General features: G+C 48.2%; 1 protein-coding gene across 2 annotated transcripts in view; it reads left to right on the top strand.

Annotated features, from left to right (window-relative positions):
* Window positions 1-11,372, top strand: part of BRIP1 (BRCA1 interacting helicase 1) — a 91,284-nt gene extending 79,912 nt beyond the window's left edge. Inside the window, exons 18-22 of one of the 2 annotated variants that reach the window (XM_044430162.1) lie at window positions 769-851; window positions 3,773-4,063; window positions 6,456-7,202; window positions 9,045-9,120; window positions 11,276-11,372. In XM_044430162.1, the coding sequence (XP_044286097.1) occupies window positions 769-851; window positions 3,773-4,063; window positions 6,456-7,202; window positions 9,045-9,120; window positions 11,276-11,300 (1,222 nt within the window). In that variant the 3' untranslated portion in view covers window positions 11,301-11,372. Of the gene's footprint in view, window positions 1-768; window positions 852-3,772; window positions 4,064-6,455; window positions 8,847-9,044; window positions 9,121-11,275 lie in introns of those variants that run through there. The other variant, XM_044430163.1, reaches the window with a different exon arrangement.
* Window positions 11,373-17,815: the final 6,443 nt, after the last annotated feature.

Raw genomic sequence — 17,815 nt, 5'->3', positions numbered from 1 at the left:
TAAAAAAATAGTCTAAATACAAGCTGATAAATAAAAGTCTATGGAGAGTAAAGTGAACTAGTTTTAGTCCCAGATGCGGCCTTTTTGCACTGCTCTGGTAGTATATGCAATAACATAAGTCTGTGAAATGCGATCGCTGGGGGTGGTGTGATATGCCAGATGTTGTGCATGGCCAGGTGACAACTCTGCCATGAAATCTCGCCACATTTCTCGACTTGAAAGGTGTGGGATTGGTCTCCAGCGAGCCTGATACTTTTAATTTAGTTACACATGTACTGGAACACTGGAAAAACGAAGAGGTGGAAGGGATCCTGTGCTTGACTAACAGTTTCCCCTGCCCCCAGGGGGATAAGGGGTTTCATGGCAAGGCAGCCTGCCGAAGGTTCTGGAGGGAAACACGCTGCAGGTTCTGGTGTCGGTGAAGAAGATGCACGCTGCTGAAAACTGCTTCTGCCGGAGCCCCGAAAACGATGGGTTTGTGCAAAAGCAGCCAGTGGGTTGTGGCTGAGAAATCCCTGCTGGATTGTGCCTGGTGGCAGGCCTTGTCCTTTGAAAATGTCGGGCTCTGAATAGCACGGTTGCATTGCTGATATTGTGCTCCCGGAGGCCCACCGCCCGTCCCAGTTTTGCTGAGTTCAAACGCTAGATCCATTATGCTGAACCGAGGCTGTGTAGGATCCAGCACTAAGGAATCAGTGCCTCAAACCCCTTTCCAAAGAACTTGACGAAACCAGATGAGATCTGATTTGTTTCTTTCCCCCGTTTTAGGTGCATCCGCCACAAGAGCGACTGGGGAGCACTCATCTTAGTTGATGACCGTTTTGGAAGGAACCCAAATAAATATATAGCCGGTAAGGCACTTGATTATTCCAGGGAAGCTGGTTGGCAGCTCATGGCCTGTGGCCCATAACGAGCCTGACAGGGCCTTTTCTTTGGCTCACCGTGCTGGTTGGTCGGGGATTTTGCTGCCAGAGCTGCCCAGCGGCCTGGCCGCCCCCCGCTCCAGTCTTGAAATCTGAGTGTTTATTCCTGGTGCCTTGATGTGCCTCCTGCTACCGGCCCAGTAGGCAGGCGGCTGCTCCCCTTTCCTGCCAGACACCCTGTGCGTTGGAGGCAGATCCCAGGTCACTAGGCTGAGATGCTAAGTAGGTACGAGATCAATAGAAAACCGCCGTTCTCGGTCAGGTGAGACCTGTCCAGTATGGAATGCGGTGCGCATGGAGCTTTCCAGCAGCAGCACCTATTCCAGTAGCATTCAGAGCAGAAGGTCCTCCAAAATACTATTTTTATTATTATTATTGGAGTGGTGCCATCGATGAGGCATGGTCCCAGCTGGAGGCGAGGGTGTTCCCAAATCTCGCCCATAGAAAGGGTGCCCCACTCCCTCTACGATGGCATGCAACGGGTGAGCGCCAAAATGAGGCGTGCTCAGGAGAACCCCAGAATTACTTGACAAGTAGACAGACCGTCCCCTGCTATGGGAAGCTGAGGGCCATCTGGGGAAGAGCAGAGGAGCCGGCACCGGAGTGCCTCGGCCCTGTCCCTTCCTGGAAGAGGGCCGGGCCAGCTGGCGTCCCGGACACAAGTTGGGGTGCAGCACGTCCCGCTCAGCCGCACGTGGCCACGTGCAATTCGGCCCGGGTGACTTCCGGATTGGACTCGGGAGTCTTCAGTGTGGCCCCCGTGGGTGCTGGTGTGGCCACAGGGCCAGGCTGAGGCGGCACCCCCCGCCCGACAGCTTTTCACGCCTGTCGAGTGATTCCCTTCAAGCTTCTGTAAAGCACAGGAAAGCGCCTTGGCTGAAAAATGGCTGGAAGAAGACGGCGAGGGGGAAGTTCATTCTTGGGACGACGAGGTGCGTCGGGATCAGAGAGAGAGAGAGGGGAAGGGAGAGGCAGAGGTGCAGGTGGGTGGGAAGGAAGGGAAACTGGTGAGGCTGAGAACCAGGAAGGGAGCAAGAAACCAGAGCGGAGGACGCCTAACGTTTCCGCGATCGCCCCGCTTCTGTCACAGCCCCCATGTGCATTTTCAAAACGCCAGGTGTTGCTTTGGGCCCAGAAAGGTTGGGGACCTCTAAACTATGTGATTTGGGGTTGAGAGAGCAGCTTTGCTGCCGCAGGTATAGATCAAGCAGTTAAAAATGCAGCAACAGGTAAATAAAACATGGCCCTCATGAAATCCTTATGCCAAATAACACAGACATTGTCTCAATTAAGCAACCATCCCAGGCGAAAGCGTTGCTGAGAATGAATTAATAATCTGTTGAGAGTTTCCGAGAAGGCCATACATGGGCCCTGACTGTAATATTAATCATCACTCAGCTTTATTAGCTGCTTTGCTTTACTCGGAATAGGCATGCTAAATATCCCTTTTTTAATTTTTGGAGGGGCATTTTGGTGGGAGAGCAATTACAGCTGAAAAAAAAAACCCACTTGGATTGTGTGATTGTTCACTTTTTAAAAAGAAAAACACACAATTTGGAACAGTTATTTTCCCCATGTAGCATTTGCTTGGTCTTCTTTTCACATTGGCCACTGCGTTGCTCTCTTATCCACGTGGATTTTCCTCATCCCAGCGCACAGTAAATAGGATGAAGTCACAACTTTATGCAACTGCTTGGATTTGGATGTTTGAAGATGTGTCTGAGGATGGTGTAAATGATTTGGCAAGCATTCTCTGAAGTATTTAGAAATGAACCAAAAGTGGGAAGGGATGGTTGAACACTGAAAATATTCTTTAAAAACTGTGAGCGGTTTCAGCCCATCTCTGATCGAGAGGGCCCTCATCAGACAGGATTCCTTTTTGTACATGTGTGGTCATGAATGGTTGATAGGTTAGCCTAATTACACGAAAAACGCTTTTAAAAATCGGCCTCTGAAGGGGTAGGAGAAATGGCGCTCGTCTCCCCTCGCTTTGAAGCAGTCTCAGCCCAGAGAAAGGCTACAGCTGAACCTCCTCTGGTCAGTAGGTGGTGCTCCGTTTCTACCGTTTGCAGTGTTTGCCTTGATCCGACCTGGGGATAAAGCGTAGATGGGAGAACGGTCTTGACTCCAGTTAAAAATCTCGAGGACTGAAGGGTGGCAAGGCTCTCGAGAGAGTTGCTGCCTGTCGCACTGGTTCCCCGTAACACCTTTCTTGTTGCAACGGGGTCGGGCACAGTCACAAAAGCTCCCAGATGAATTACGGCCAAAGGAAACACCGAATGGCATCATGGGAGGAAGCGCTGGGGTGCTCTGTCCTGGGGGTGGGCAGCTTGCAGGCCGCAGTCTCGCCGGACACCAACCTCTGCCAGATCCGGGCAGCACGGCTAGAGGTCAAGGGACGGGAGCAAAAATACAAGCTCATGCGGGGGGGGGGGGGGGGGGTTGCCGGTTCCACACACCTGTCTTAACAGGACAGGTGCTGGAACTGTCCCGAAATAACCAATGCAAAAAATGTGAAGGTCGAGCAGGGAAATGCTTTTTCTCTTCGAAATGTAAAACCACCGTCCTTCTCTCAGGATCAGAAAAGACAAGAGGGACGCTTTATAAAAATACGGCGAAGTGTAAAAAGTATGTATGTGAGTGCCCCCGGTCGGTCTCCACCCCATTTTAATGTTGGCTTCCTGTGGTATAATTGCAGTTTCTAGTATGTGACGCACATGTTTCAGATCTTGTGGGCTCGGATTCTTGAGCCTCGGCAAATGATCCGTGGTTCCCCTAGTAACTTTCTGTACAGTAGTAGCGTGGGGAAATTTTTGCATTCCTTGCCCATCTGCACTTTCTTTTCCAAGGGCTATCGAAATGGATCCGCCAGCAAATCCAGCACCACAAAGACTTTGGTCACGCCCTTGCTTCTTTGGATACGTTTGCCAGAACAAACCAGGAGGCCGCCGGCCTCTCACCTTGGGGCAGTGACAGCGCCGCGCTCAGGCCTCCATGTTCAAAGGCCCCGTCAACAAGTTCTTTCCCGGAGGCGACTCTTCATCTATCGCCAGGTGTTACTGTGGAAAGAGGGACACAAGATTTGGCCCCCGAAACATTTTCTGCCGCAGACGTCATCGCAGTTAGTCCAGCAACATCCAGTAAGTCTTGGGACATGTTCCCACAGGGAAGGAGTTGGGCTTCCTGAGAATCCTCTTGGCAAAAGCTAAAGCCCTTCCTCAACCTTCTGAAATATTGTCAGGGGTCATGTTGATTTAATATTCATGTTGATTTAATTTTCTGTGCGAATCAGCCGGAGAGCATGGGAATTGCTGTGATGGACTAGGAGTTGGGAGATCAAGGTTCTAGTCCCCACCCCACTGTGACGCTCACTTTGCACCAGTCGCTGCCTTTCAGCCTTGCAGGGTTGTTGTGAAGATAAAACAGTGCGCAGGGGGGAGCCCTTGTAAGGCTGTCTTGGGTTCCTTTGCAGGAGAAAGGCGGGGATATAAATATAACATAACAGTAAAGGGGGCTAAAGTGGTTGATGCTGGGATCACACTGTTTGTACATCCAATTGAGGAGGCAATGCACTTGAGGCCATTTTTTTTTATCCTAACCGGAAATTTGCGGGTTCTGAACTCATGGTTACTGGGCATGTTCAGCCTTGAGAAGTGAAGACTATGGGGGGACACGATATCCCTTTAGAAGGACCTCCAAGGCTGTCACAAAGAGGAAGGTCGAGATCTCTTCTTGCTGATGCCAGAGTGCAGGACACGGAAGAATCAGTTCAATTTGCAACAACCCAGATTCAGGCTGGACATCGGGAAAAACTTCCTCACTGTCGGAGCAATGCAGCAGTGGAACCAGCCGCCTGGAGAGCTGGTGGGCTCTGCCACACTGGAGACATTCAGGGAGAAACTGGGCAGCCCCCTGAGTGGGACGCTGTAACGTGGCGTCATGCAACAGCAGGGGGCTGGACTTGATGGCCTTCATGGCCCCTTCCAGCTCTACTATGAAGAAAGAGGCTTGGGATGGTGGTGGGCACTTCACTCAAAAGGGTGCCCCTGGGTGCAGCTGCTGGGAGAAAAGGCTGATTCCACGTGAGGCATAATTAGGGAAGGGTTGGGAAATAAAACTGCCAAGCTGATCCCATCCCCCGAGGTGGGGTCGCTGGTTGGGCTCAGGAGGGGCAGAGCGCCGCACTGGATGGGGCCTCGGTCTGATCCAGGACAGCCCTCCTTACATTCTTCTGCGTCCGACCAGCAGGGATCCTTCTTTATGTCTTGGGCACAAAGAAGCTTTTCTCATAACCTGCTGTCTGATCTTTCCAACTGGAGATGGTGGGGGCTGAACACGGGTGTTGCAAATGCATCGCAGATGTTCCGCTGCTGAGCTGTGGTCTCCCCCCGGGCGTGTGGGATGCAGCCCTGTGTGGGATCAGCGGATTTGGCCAACTGGCTCCGTAGTGTCTCCCCCGACTGGAGGTCGCTTCCCGGCTTCTCCGGCAGAGGCAACGCTCGCCACCCCCTGCTCCCTCGGCCACGCTGGAGACTTCGCGCCTGGGGCCTTCAGCATGCCGGGCGCTTGCCCGGTCGTGGCAGCCATCTCCCAGAAAGTGCCGTGGGTGGAGCTGGGCGGTGTGGGCTTGAAGCACCAGTGTCCGGAGCCCCGTAGTTCCCCTTTGCTGCATCTCCTGTCCCTGAAGCCCTTCGGGAAAGTGGTCCTGAATTACTTCCGGTGCAGAATGAGGTGCAGCTATTTAAAAAGTGCGTGTGCATGTGTGTGGATGCACTTGGCCGCACACGCACGTGCGTGCGCGCACACAAACACGGAGACAGACAGACAACGGGGTCTTTGTCCTTGAGTCAAAAGAAGAGATTCAGCACCTCTTGGCAAAGTGTCACATGGCTCAGCAGCCTTCCCCACCCACACTATATGCCATTAACAAGGGCAAACATGTTATTGTCCATCAATCAGTCCAGTTACTTGGAAACTGATACAGTGGCCCATAGACGCTGGAGTTGCTTTGGTTGGGGGAGTCATTCAGCCAGGCTGTCTTCAGTTCCGTGGACGCTCAAGTGAAAGTTTTATGTAGTACTTAATCTTCTGCTAGCCGCTTGGGCGGAGCCGGGTTGAGTCAAGGGCCCTTGAACCAGAGAGCGTCTCGCTTTGACCCTCTAGTCCTAAATGCATTTCTGGCCCTTCTGTGGGAATGAGCTGCACAGAATAGGTATGTGAGCGGATGTCACACAGAGGTGGGTGGAGACCTGTGCTCCTCTGCTGAGGAAGGCAGGATGCGTGCGCTCCAATGGAGCAAAGCGCAGGGTACCAAGATTTAGGGTGGAGGCAAGGAAGCACTTCCTGACTGATAGGACCCTGAGGGTATGGAATGGGCTTCCACAGGAGGTGGTTGAAGCCCCATCGGTGAGGATCCTAAAAGTAGGATTTTTTATCTAGACGACTCTACAGACAAAACAGTATATTCCAATGCATAAATCGTAAGAATATGTATACTATCAAATTCTGCGTCTATTGTTCATTATTTTACAGATCTTCAGCTATCTTCCCCGAAAATAAAGCAAGAAAATCTTGCCGATTCCAAACCTAAAAAAGCCACCACCGAAGACAAGAGGGAGAAAGCAAAAAGCCGGCTTGCTTCCAGCAGTATAAAACAGTATTTCGACAAAGCATTGACTTCACCACCTCTGCCTTCCCCAAGCAAGAAAGATGCTTCCAGACAGAAAAGGCAACCAGGAGAAGCAGTGGCTGAAACTGGCGAGAGCCTTCCGAAAGGGTCCCAGGAGGATGGGTCGTCGGTTGAGGAAGACAAGCCAACTGGACCGGTGCCACATAGGGAAACGATTAGCTACCCTCATGGAAAAGCCATCAGCTCAGCCATTCAGGAATATCCAGCCGAGCAACAGTCCCGTGCTCAAGAAGACGGCGGGAATGTGACATTTTCTCCAGCGAAAGGAAACACAGAACTTCCAACGTCGTTTGCAGCGGCAGAAACAGATGCCGGCGATGACAGTATCTATTACACACCTGAACTTTATGACAGTGTTGAGTCAGTGGAACAGAAAAACAAGTCACCGACTCACACCCGCTGCAGCCCTGGGACTTGGTTTGAAGCGGCCGCGGCTGGAGAGCTTTATGAAACCCGCACTCTGAGCCTGGGAGACACAGCGCGCGAGATCAACGTGGATGCGGAAGCGAGTGCAGGGTGGCGTGGAATTGTGCAGGGTGGCGAGGATAATGAAGGTGCAGGCAGAGCACCTGGACCTGGCAGCGGCAAAGGTGACTTTGCGCAGGGAACGAAGGAAAAGAGCAGCAAGCTTTTCAGATCACGAAGCAAAGGTGTCTTTCAGCTCAGTGGCCAGTGAATCACAGAATTAGGTTGTTGGTCTGGCAGGCTTGGGAAGAAATCATGGGGCTTAGTTTGGGCTCGGGATGCAGTCAGTTAATTGGGTTTTGGTAAACCGAGCCATGAGAGCAATAGCGAACCGTGTACTCAAGTGGGGGGAAAGTCCCCACAGGACCAGAGCTGAACTTCATGGCCAAAAGACAAGCCATTCTGTCTCTACCTCCTCCTCCCTGCTGCAACGTTCAGTAGCACAAAATACGACTCTTCACGTCTTGTGGCTCCATGCCCTGGCAGCACAGCCTGGCCGGCCGTTTGCTGTGCGTTTCCGCTACAACGTGTTGGAGGGGCACAAGCTGGAGGCAGGGCCGTGGCGTTTGGTCACGGCATGCAGATCCAGGGCAAGGCGGCCATGTGGCGCCGTTCATGGGTGGTCTGTCCAGGGGAAATAAGCTCACACGTGCCCTTCCCCTTCCACAGGGGAAATTGAACGAATTATTCTCACACATTTCTTCGATGGCATGATCTTACTGGCCGATCCCTAGAGAGAACTTGGGTTTGAAGTCGTCAGGAAGATCGCTTCAGATACACCTGCCCCATTCATTCCTTGGTTTCTTCCTGTGACAAAGAGGTTAAGTTCACAGGAGTGTTGAGAAGGATTGGCGGGGTCTTTCCTGGAAGGGAGCACGGGACTAGGCCATGGGGTATTCGAAGTGGTCCAGTGTGGGACTGGCTTGGCAGACACCGGCGTTCGGGGGCCGGTCAGAAAGCCAGGTGAGCAGCCCAAGTCTGGGTAGCCTTTTTGGCAACCCGATTTCATGCAGCCCCCCCACCCCACCCCACTCCGGCACGGTAACTTCAGAAGTTGCCGCGAGATGAGAAGAACGCCTTGTTTTTAATGCATGAAGGTGCCCACAAAAGCCACCCTTTCTGTTTTATCAGTGTTGTCCTGAATCGTCCACTGGACAGGTCAGAACATGGGAGTAAAAGTTGATTGATTCTGCCAGTTACAGGACCTTTAAAGCGAGCACATTGTGAAGGGGGACTGAGATGAAACCTTGATGGTGCTTCCATTTTTGTTAGAAAGCAATACTGTGGGACCACAGGAGTGAGCTTTCCATACCAAATATGGAAAACCCTTTATTTTCTCAGGGAACGGTGACCTAATCAGAGATCCCGGGCAGAGAATTGCAGTTGTTCAAATATTTTTGTCTTTCCACTTAGATTTTTTTTTCTGTAGGTTAAGGTGGTCCTTATGATAAGACACATACCAGCACAAAACCAGAGTGCCTAGATTTTACTTTCCCAGTTTTTCCCTTTTATGAGAATATTTCTCCTGAATGGAATCATATAGAATATTTTAGAGGAAGCAGTGAAGCTAATGTATTGATTTTAGAACTTTGTTATATCTAGATATGTCAGTTTACAAGTAACTTAGCGTCAGCAATATTCTTCCAAACTCTTGTTACAGTGCTACCCACTTTTTGATTAGGTTTTTCACTAGTAAGCCATAAAACTTCTATTGCTTTAGCCAAGTACTTCTTTTCTGAATCTTGATCAAATAAATTGATTCACAAATATGGGAAGTGACCAGTTATATTTATTATCTTCCATTTGCCTTATAAAATCAGACATGAATGCTGTTTTGTTAAAAATTAGAACTAAGTTGTCTGGAAAGGTAGAAATGTGATAATCAGAGCAAACATGTCAAAGTCTGAGTCACTGAATCTCAGTCACACAGACCACAAAATAATTACTGAATCCTGAATTTCTTGAAGGGCTGAAAGTGCAGCGAACGTATAAACGAAGAATCAGGAAATCATCTAGTAAGGGAGGTGGCCACACAAATGACAGGTAAATTTGAAAAAAACTTCATAGATTTAAGTAACTTTATGCTCTTGGTGGTAGTTTTGATTATCCTGTGGGATTAATGAAACATGATACTGTTCTTGTCCCAGGTCAAATTGTATTAATTCCAGAACTCGGGAGGAGAGCAGTCCTGGTGCCCCTAGATACCATCTTGGAGGCATAGGATAATTTGAGTTTTGAGGTGCAAGGCCAGGAACAGTGTTCCAGGCACTAAATAGGCTGACTGTTCCCCAAATGTCCAATTTTGCCCACAAATGGTAAGCTCTTTGTACCCACCAAAGGGGGAAAAGAGGCAGTGCTTTTTGGCTGTTGTACATCAAGTATCTAACATCTGTGTAAGAGAGGGAGGGCCGTGGTTCCGTGGCAGAGCACCTGGCTTGCGTACAGAAAGTGCACAGTTCAGTGTCTGGCGTCTTTCTGGTGGGGCTGGGAGGATTCCTGGAGAGCTGTCAGGTTCAACCATAGTTGGCTAGATGTAAAGCCGCTTGTTATGTTCCTGAGACAATCCAGGAACGAGAGCAAGAAGGGAGTGTTGGTTGATGGGACTGGGAATTTCCAAAATAAGGAATGGGGAGCTTGCCTGCAAGACTGAAATTTCCGAGCAGTGACCTTTCCTTTAGCTGCAGCACTCTCTCCGATTTATATAGATCTTAATAGGTCAAGATCCGCACCTCTTCTGCTCATTCAAACATTGAATGGCTGGGCGCAAGATGTGCCCTGCTGTATAACGTATATGAGCCGAGCGAGTCCTTTATTTTAATTGGGTGCATGTTTTTATAACCAATGGATGTTAAGTTTTCAGGAAATAAAATATTGATCCAAATGGGGCTTGTGTTTTTAGAACAATGACTAATTTATTTCTTTTGACACTTTTGATTGTCCTTAGCGTGCTAAGTGATGAGGGACCGATAGGTTCTCTCTTCAAATAATTATTACACTTGTGTGTGTTTAGACACTTTAGCTTTTAATATGCTAGTTTATATCTCTGTTACTCCTTCAGCAAGTGCTGTGTGACCCAACTTGGCAAGCCAGGGCAGAGTTGTATTTTTTGCAGAGCTGAGAAATGCTGCCTAAAGCAGCATCATACAAATGATCTTTCAGTGTGTTATTGTATGCAGCTTGTTCCTGATAGTTGCACCCGAGAGATTGGTCATGTCTAGTATTGTAAACCGCTTTCAAAGCCCTGGGTCCCCCTAATATTCCAAAAGAGATTTGCCACGTATCTGTGTTCGAGTGACGCCTGCTTGGACCCCAGTAGCTACTGGTTGTACAGTTCTTTTGATTAATTAAGAAGGCAAGACCTTGCATATAGCACATAAGATGTACACCCAGGGTCCAGGTTGCCCTGGTGTTTTGCTTCCTCTCTAAATCTTGTTAAAAAAAAAAAAAAAGCAGTGTTTCCAAATTAGCAATCACAGGCTGAAGATGAGTCAGCAGTGTGACATGGCTGCAAAATAGCAAATGTAATTCCAGGTCGTGTCAATAGAAGCAGAGTTTCAGAGTTGTGCAAAGCAGTAGCTTCCCTTCTAGCTTGTTCTGGTCAAGTTTCACCTTGAATACTCTGACCAGTTCTGGATATCGCAGTTTAGAGAGAAATCAGATAAACTGGAATGTGTTCAGAGAAGGGTAACAAAGATAATCATGGTACAAGAAACCAGGTCCTGCCAGGAAAGACTGTGGGAAGAGGGTCTGTTTAGCCCTTGAGAAGACATGACTGAAGGGAGCTAGGACAGCCCTTCTCCAGCAACCTTAAACGTCCACAGGAAGGGGCCGCAGCCTGTTTGCAATTATCCAAGACTATGCTATGCTAGGCATAAGTCACAGGAAGAACAGTCGTAGCTGAACACCAAGAAAAATTTCATAATTTATCAGAGATAATTTGATTAAAACATTTCTATGCCATCCTTTGCAAGAAGCCTCGTTTATCATAAGTTATCGGAGGATGGAACTGATGGCCTAGGGAGGTTTAGGTCTGCCATCACTAGAAGCCCCCAAGTAAGGCCTGGGCACCCACTGCTCTGTCAGGGGTACTTTAATCTGGATTCCTGCACTGAGCTGGGAGTTGGGCTTGATGGCCTACATGGCCCCTTCCGACTCTCACAGTTCTAATTCTCTATATGCTCTGACTTTGTAATTCCAGAAATATTGGGAGAATCCTCCACTAATAGTGCAGGAATGAAAATTGCCCAGGAGTGCTCCCGAAAGGCCGGCCCAGGGGCTGCTGGATCTTTTAAGGGCTGCACCTGTGAATTGTCTGTTTGCGGAAGATGATGACAGAGTGGTGAACGTTACGGATAAAGCATGCCGTGCGCATCTAAAGGATCTTTTGACAGTTTATCAGCCGGCAGTGAAATCCGAAGGTAAAAGAATCCCTGAGGGTATTTCCCAAGCTCAAACTTTGGCTGGGATCCCAAAAACCTGTGCATGTCCAAGGCCCAGTGGGATTTTCACGGAACGGTTTTTGGAGCTCTTCTCAGGAAGCTGCTGTGAGTCTTCGGGGTGGGGTGGGGTGGGGGGTGCTTCTCTCCAAGAAATGAAGGTCCGGCATGCATAGAATTAATTGGGTGGGTCTTTGGGTCTGTTATCTGCAGACGGACTCCCTGGACTCTGCAGCACGGTGCCTGCCTGGGAGGCTCCCACCCCTCCTGTTTTTTATTTCATTTAAATTTTTATTTTAACTGAATTCTAATTGGGAGGCTCGCGTGTCGCAAGGCCCTGCCCTCCCTCGCCCTCTTCGGTGGGTTCAGAGGAGTAGATCTCTGAAGCTCAGCCTCCACCTCTGCCTTGTGCTTAGGTCCTGAGGCAAGACATTTTCCTCTGAGTCTCCCCAGTTCGTCTTCTGAGAAATGCGTGCTTGTGGCTGCTCGTGCCCTCTGTAAAATTTGAAATGGGGCCACTGGCTCAGAAAGGTTGGGGACCCCAGTGGTGCACAGATAAATGCGAGACACCAAGGGCTAGGCTTACGGGGAGTGTCTTGGGGCATCGATTTTACAAAACCAAGTTAAGACGTAAAGGGAGTACTTCCCCCCTCCTGGCCATTATATGATACCTGCGTTTGAACAGGACCTTTTCTTCTAAGGCATTCAAGGCAACGCAACGAGTCCGCGACGGGTGGGAGAGGGCTAGGCTGAGAGCAACGGACGAAGTCAGGCTCAGCCAAGGTGCTGCAGGGCAGGACTGAAATTTGGACCTGGGTTTTCCCCCTCCTTCGCCTGGTGCTCGAACTGCCACCCCACCCTGGCTCTTTGGAATGTAGATCTCTCCCACAGAAAAGGTGGGAGCGCCAACATTCTTACCTGGCTCGTGCCCCATCCTCTCCCTTTCCTTCCCCATCCCTCCCTCGAACATAGAGTAGCGTGTCTGCACAGGCGTCTCCTTTCAGCCTTCTCTGTCTGTTGGAATCGTGTTCAGTCCTCTATTTTCCGTTTCCACAAATTGTTCCACCGTGCGAAAGGCAATCTGGTAGCCTTTTGCGAAAGACAATGTGGGGCGCTTCCCAGCCCCAGTCGGTGTCCTCTTTCTAAAGGCTTGGATGGAAGTCTTGTCTTAGTTACGCGATCTGGAAGAGGGACAAGCAAGCTTTCAACAGAGATGGGCGGATGCCAGAACTAGGTTGAACGGCCACCTTCTCTGCATCATCCGTTTGGATCTGAAAGCACGGATCTTGACAGCGGCACCCAGTCATGCGGGCGAGTCAAACGTATCGTGTGCGTTCAAAGCTAGAAGAGGTAGACTTTTTGGTTCGTGCAACCAAGGCATGCGTACTCCATAGGCACTGGGCGGCCACCTGGGTGGGATGCTGTGAATGGGTGTCCTGCAGCAGCAGGGGGTTGGACCCGATGGCCTTCAGGGGTCCTTCCGACTCGACTAGTCTGTGTTTCTATTTATTAATTTTATTTAAGACTTTTATGTGCCCTCCTATATGTGAGACATCTCAGGACGGTTCACAATATTAATTTTACGACAGTCAAGTAGGCCTCGCATTTCTTAGGGGGGCCCTCCTTCCTGGCCTCCCTCCCTCTACGGTCAGCCACGATTGATATTTTCATACTTTAAAGGGCCGGTGACTGATTAGTGTTGAAACGCTGAGTAGATCTCCAGAATGGCCCATTTCTTGCCACGTCAGGCTTCCCGCGTCTTACCAAGCATCTGCTGGGGAGGTTAATCTTTGTGTCCTGGTGGCGGCGACCGGTGGGAGTCCATAAGGGGAATGCATGTCGCCACACCTAGACGGCGTAAATCCTTGCTTCAGGAGATGTTTTCGATCCACGCGCACCACTGCCTTCCCATGATCCTTTTCGTTTTGGCAAGCACCTGACTTTCTCAATGGAGGGACATTTATGGCTGCCCCTTGGTTTCGCTTCCCCCCGCCCCCGTTTTACTGTGGTTATTTTGTTCTTGATTCTTCATTTCTGTCAGGTTTCGTTCTTTGTCACGCTGTTGGAACTCGGAGTACTGCAGATGCTATGAAAGTTTGGGTATGTACGTTTCATAAATCAAAGGTGTTTTGTTGAGTAAATCAAAGGCATCCATGCATCTCTTTAGGATGCAGTGTGCTCTTACTGGCTGCTTGTTTTGGAAATAATACTTTCGGTATGACCAAACAGACAGCGTAAACGCCTCACCAAACATTTGCTGCTTGGTGCCCTTGGCTCCTGCTAAATCTCAGGGCCAATTTTCCCCTTCTTTTCCACGTTCTGGTAAAGGTGCATTTAGAAAATCAGGTTAATTTGCATTGGAAAAAATTCTGATCCACCCTTGAGCGTGATATCGCATGCTTCCTTTCCTTGAGGAGCAACGAAGCCCAAACAACTCCTATCTCTTGTTGGAATTAATGTGTACTTAATACAATTTAGATGTCGGGCTGTGTGGATTTTTTTAGTGGAATAGAATAACATGTAGTTCTCTTAACTTGTCTGCGTTTACAAGAAAAGCTAAGTTACTAAAAACCGTGGACAGACTAATAAGTTTTAACGATTCCCCAGTCTGTGCATGATACGCTGACAACCACTTATCTACAACTTTGAAATCCCCAGCTTCCCGGACTTTGTATTTCCAATTGGCATGCATTCATTGTGATTAATGAACATATAAAACTGGAAACTTTTTTTGCAGACAAATAAGCACCGAAAGTTTTCTACCCAACTTCACTGGCTCCTTGCTGGTATCGGATCCAACTGGCTGATCTTGCTGACAAGCTTCTGTGACAAAAAGTCCAGACATTGTAACATTATTGACCCAATCACATCAGTCACACCAGCCAATAATATTAAACTGTAGCATGCCGGCTTGAGGCCAAGGCTGTGAGATAAAAGAAATAAAATGGCATAGAGGCAACCCATTTGCAAAACAGCACAAATATATTTGCAACAAGCCTCAGCGATGGTCAGAACCAGAAAAAGTTCCTGGAAAAAGTACATGAAAAGCAGGAAGTAGTAACTGTCAGACCTAATATTTAGTATATTTCATGTTCCAGCCTGTATGCACTCAACCTAGAAATTAGCTGTGTTCAAGTCAGTGGTGGAGCTCAGACACCAATTTCACCCAAGCTGAGATATGTTGTCTGAACTCGGCTATGTTGACAAGCCCTTCATTGGCATGACAAACCATGAAGGTTTGTTACTGGGTTGTGAACCCAACCTAGTTCGTGGTTAACAAACAGTGGGCACTCAGCAACGATCGACAGTTTAACAAGGACCTGCACACTTTGAGTCATGGTGCTGTCTGAACCCTTGTGGTGTGCTTCTGAGCAGACCCCACGTAAGATGGCGTTGTAAGTCATCTGTAAAGTTAGACCTTTACATTCCCATCATTATCTGCTTTGACAGGATCTCAGCAATCCTGTTGGTCTCAAATATAGCTTATATAGTAATCAGCATAGTTCTTCAGGCAGAAGTTTGTAATGAATGAAATGTACCCCTTTTCTCCTTGCCTGAAAGAAAATAGAATTCTAAAAAGAATTAAAAGAGGAACAGGAAAAACAGCACCTCGAAATGTCTCTCTCATAGTGAAAGATCTGAGCAATTTAAGAACAAAATATTACAGCAAAACTGTGCGTCCCCAAAGCTGTTTTTTAATACTTGAAACTTGACCTTTTGCTGTTAAAAGTACATTTAGACAGATGTCTGCAATATTTGTAATAAAACCAGCTAGCTTTTGGCATGAAAGTTCCCATTAGTTCTATGGTATTATATGTTTATGGGGGTGCGGGGAGGAGATACAAAAAAGTACAGAATTTCAGACACTTGTTGACATGCTAAATTGATCTCAGTCTTATTTTATTAAAAATATTTTGAGGTTAACAAATATTTTTCTTACTGCTACTAGTAATTCGGTTTCTAATCTCATGTCAGATTGAAAGGCAAGACGCACAGGGCCAAGAATGATTTTGGAGAGAGTGCTGACCCCAGGCATTTTGCTGCCAAATTCATAATGATGCCCCTGTCTCCCGGGCAGCACACAGAGAGGCTTGCTACACCGTCCAGGCACCGAGTCCTGCCTTCATCTATCCCAGCTGCTGTTCAGCAGAGCGGCTGATGCTGGACTAGAGAGAGAAGGAGGATGACCTCTCCTACAAGGCTAGGTGGGAACCCAAGTTAGTCGAGAGTTGCATGACCTCGGCTTCCATAGACTCTGGGTCACTTCCAGATGCATTAAGCAGGCTAACATCCATTAATGCTTATGTCATAATACATGTGTTAGTTTTTAATGGGCCACAAGCCTCTCTTTGCTGCCATTTCTCTGGAAGGAGTTAAAAGGCTCCTGCAAGCCCGCGTCTCCTCCACGTAGCATTTTGCTCCGCGTCTGCTCCATTGGCTTCGCTGCCCTCGCCTCCTTTCAGCCAGCCCTTGCTGGGAGTCCGGGTCCTTCTGCCTCTTCTCTGACTCACCTCCAGCCTCCGAATTACCTGCTTTCGGAGAAGGCCACTCACATCTGCGGGAGAGCTCCTACAGCTGTGCTTGGAAAGCACCTCAGGAAGCGCGTGTAGCATGCCAGAGATGATCAGCTTTGGGGAGAGGCCGTAATTCATAGAGAGGATCCCTAACATGCCCAATTTAAAAAGCGCCAGGTAGCAGGCGATAGAGAAGGCCTCTCTGCGTGAGATTCTAGGGTGACTCCACCAGTGGGAGTTGACGGGGCTGGCCTGAATGGGAAACTACTTCAACCTGATCGAAGTTGGCTTCCTGTGTCCTTTTGGCGGTGCATCATGCTCGCCCTGTGGGCAAGATAGTGTTTTGGATGCGAAAGGGAGTGTGCCTTCGAGTCAAACACCAAGAGAAACGTGTCCTTCGGCAGATACTGTACCTCGTAGCCAGATATCAGTTAACCATGTAGAAAAAGTCACGGAAACCTAAAGATTTGTCCGACGACTTGGCGCGGGCTGTGTTCTTGTTTCTTGAGATCTGCTGCTGATTATCCAGTAACACTTCCCCTGTGTTTAGCTAGCCACATTTATTTTTATAACAAAGATTATTTTCTCCTCCGTCCCAAATTTATTTAAGGGCTTCTTACCACTGCTGATTAGATCGTCAGCTGTCGAGGCAGCCGCGTTTTATATAACAGGATGTTGTTTTTGATCATCGTGTTTGCCACATTTGGCAAACTTTTAGCTTAATGCGCCTTTTGGGAATACCAGTCTGACCTCAATCTGAGTAAAGCCTTAATAGTCGAAGTGAGGGGTGTTCGCCGGAGGTGGTGCGGTCATATTTTCCCCCTGCAGACTGTATATTTGTTATCGCATGTTAATCAGATTCATCATTCTGTTTAATAAAGATTTCATCTGCCACGCGAATGTATAATCGGCGGGGTCTGCGCGACTTCCCTTTGTCTCGAGCAGATTACGAAAACTGTATTAAGCATCGTCGGGTAAAAAAAAAATGACAACCTTATTAATTTGTCCTTTATGTGTATTCCAACAGATTGGGCCTCATTATTATGCAAACACATTGCACCGAGTGAAGAGCCAGAAGTAGCTCATTAATGTTTCTTTCCCTTGGTTTGCGACAGATTTGTATAGGGGTGTCCAGACAATAATTGCTAATTATGTAGGTTAAATTGTGCCACGGAAGCTTGCTTTCTTGTGCTTGGTCTTGATCATATGTTTTCCAAATGCAGGAGAACCCCATGCAAAAGTCACGGGGCTGTAACAGGGCAGAAGCAAGCCCCCGAAAGGAAATTATTCTTGGATGGTTCTTTGCTTTCCAGTTTTCGAGCTTCCAGTTACACGAAGCATAATTAGGGCAGATCAGGATTATTGTACAGCCGATGGTCCCTATGCAGCTTCCCCTTTTAAAAGAGATGAAAATCAGTTGTCAAGATAATTAATTTATTATTATTTATTATTTACTTGTTGATGGAAATATCCATCAACAAGTAAACACATGCAGTGCCCAAGTGTTGCCTTCCAGGAAGGAATCAAATCCCGTCGTCAGTCGCAACCAGGTTTCTTCCCCTCCCGGATATTTGAAGCCTTCAGCTGTGTTAAACTCAACTTCATTTTTTTACATTCCACGTACTCCCATAATGGTTTTAAATAAAGTTTGTGTTGTTATTGTAACCAGCTGTCTTTGTCCCTCCCAAAGCCGGCACTGGCAGTATAATTCCCCATGAAACAGGAATGTGCCAAGAAAATTAAATGTATGGATTTGGCAATCATCTGCAGTTTGACAACCTTGCCCCT

The sequence above is a fragment of the Varanus komodoensis genome, unplaced genomic scaffold (assembly GCF_004798865.1).
Source record: "Varanus komodoensis strain SLA01 unplaced genomic scaffold, ASM479886v1 scaffold20_1, whole genome shotgun sequence".
NCBI lineage: Eukaryota > Metazoa > Chordata > Lepidosauria > Squamata > Varanidae > Varanus > Varanus komodoensis.
This window is presented reverse-complemented; position numbering and strand designations above follow the sequence as displayed.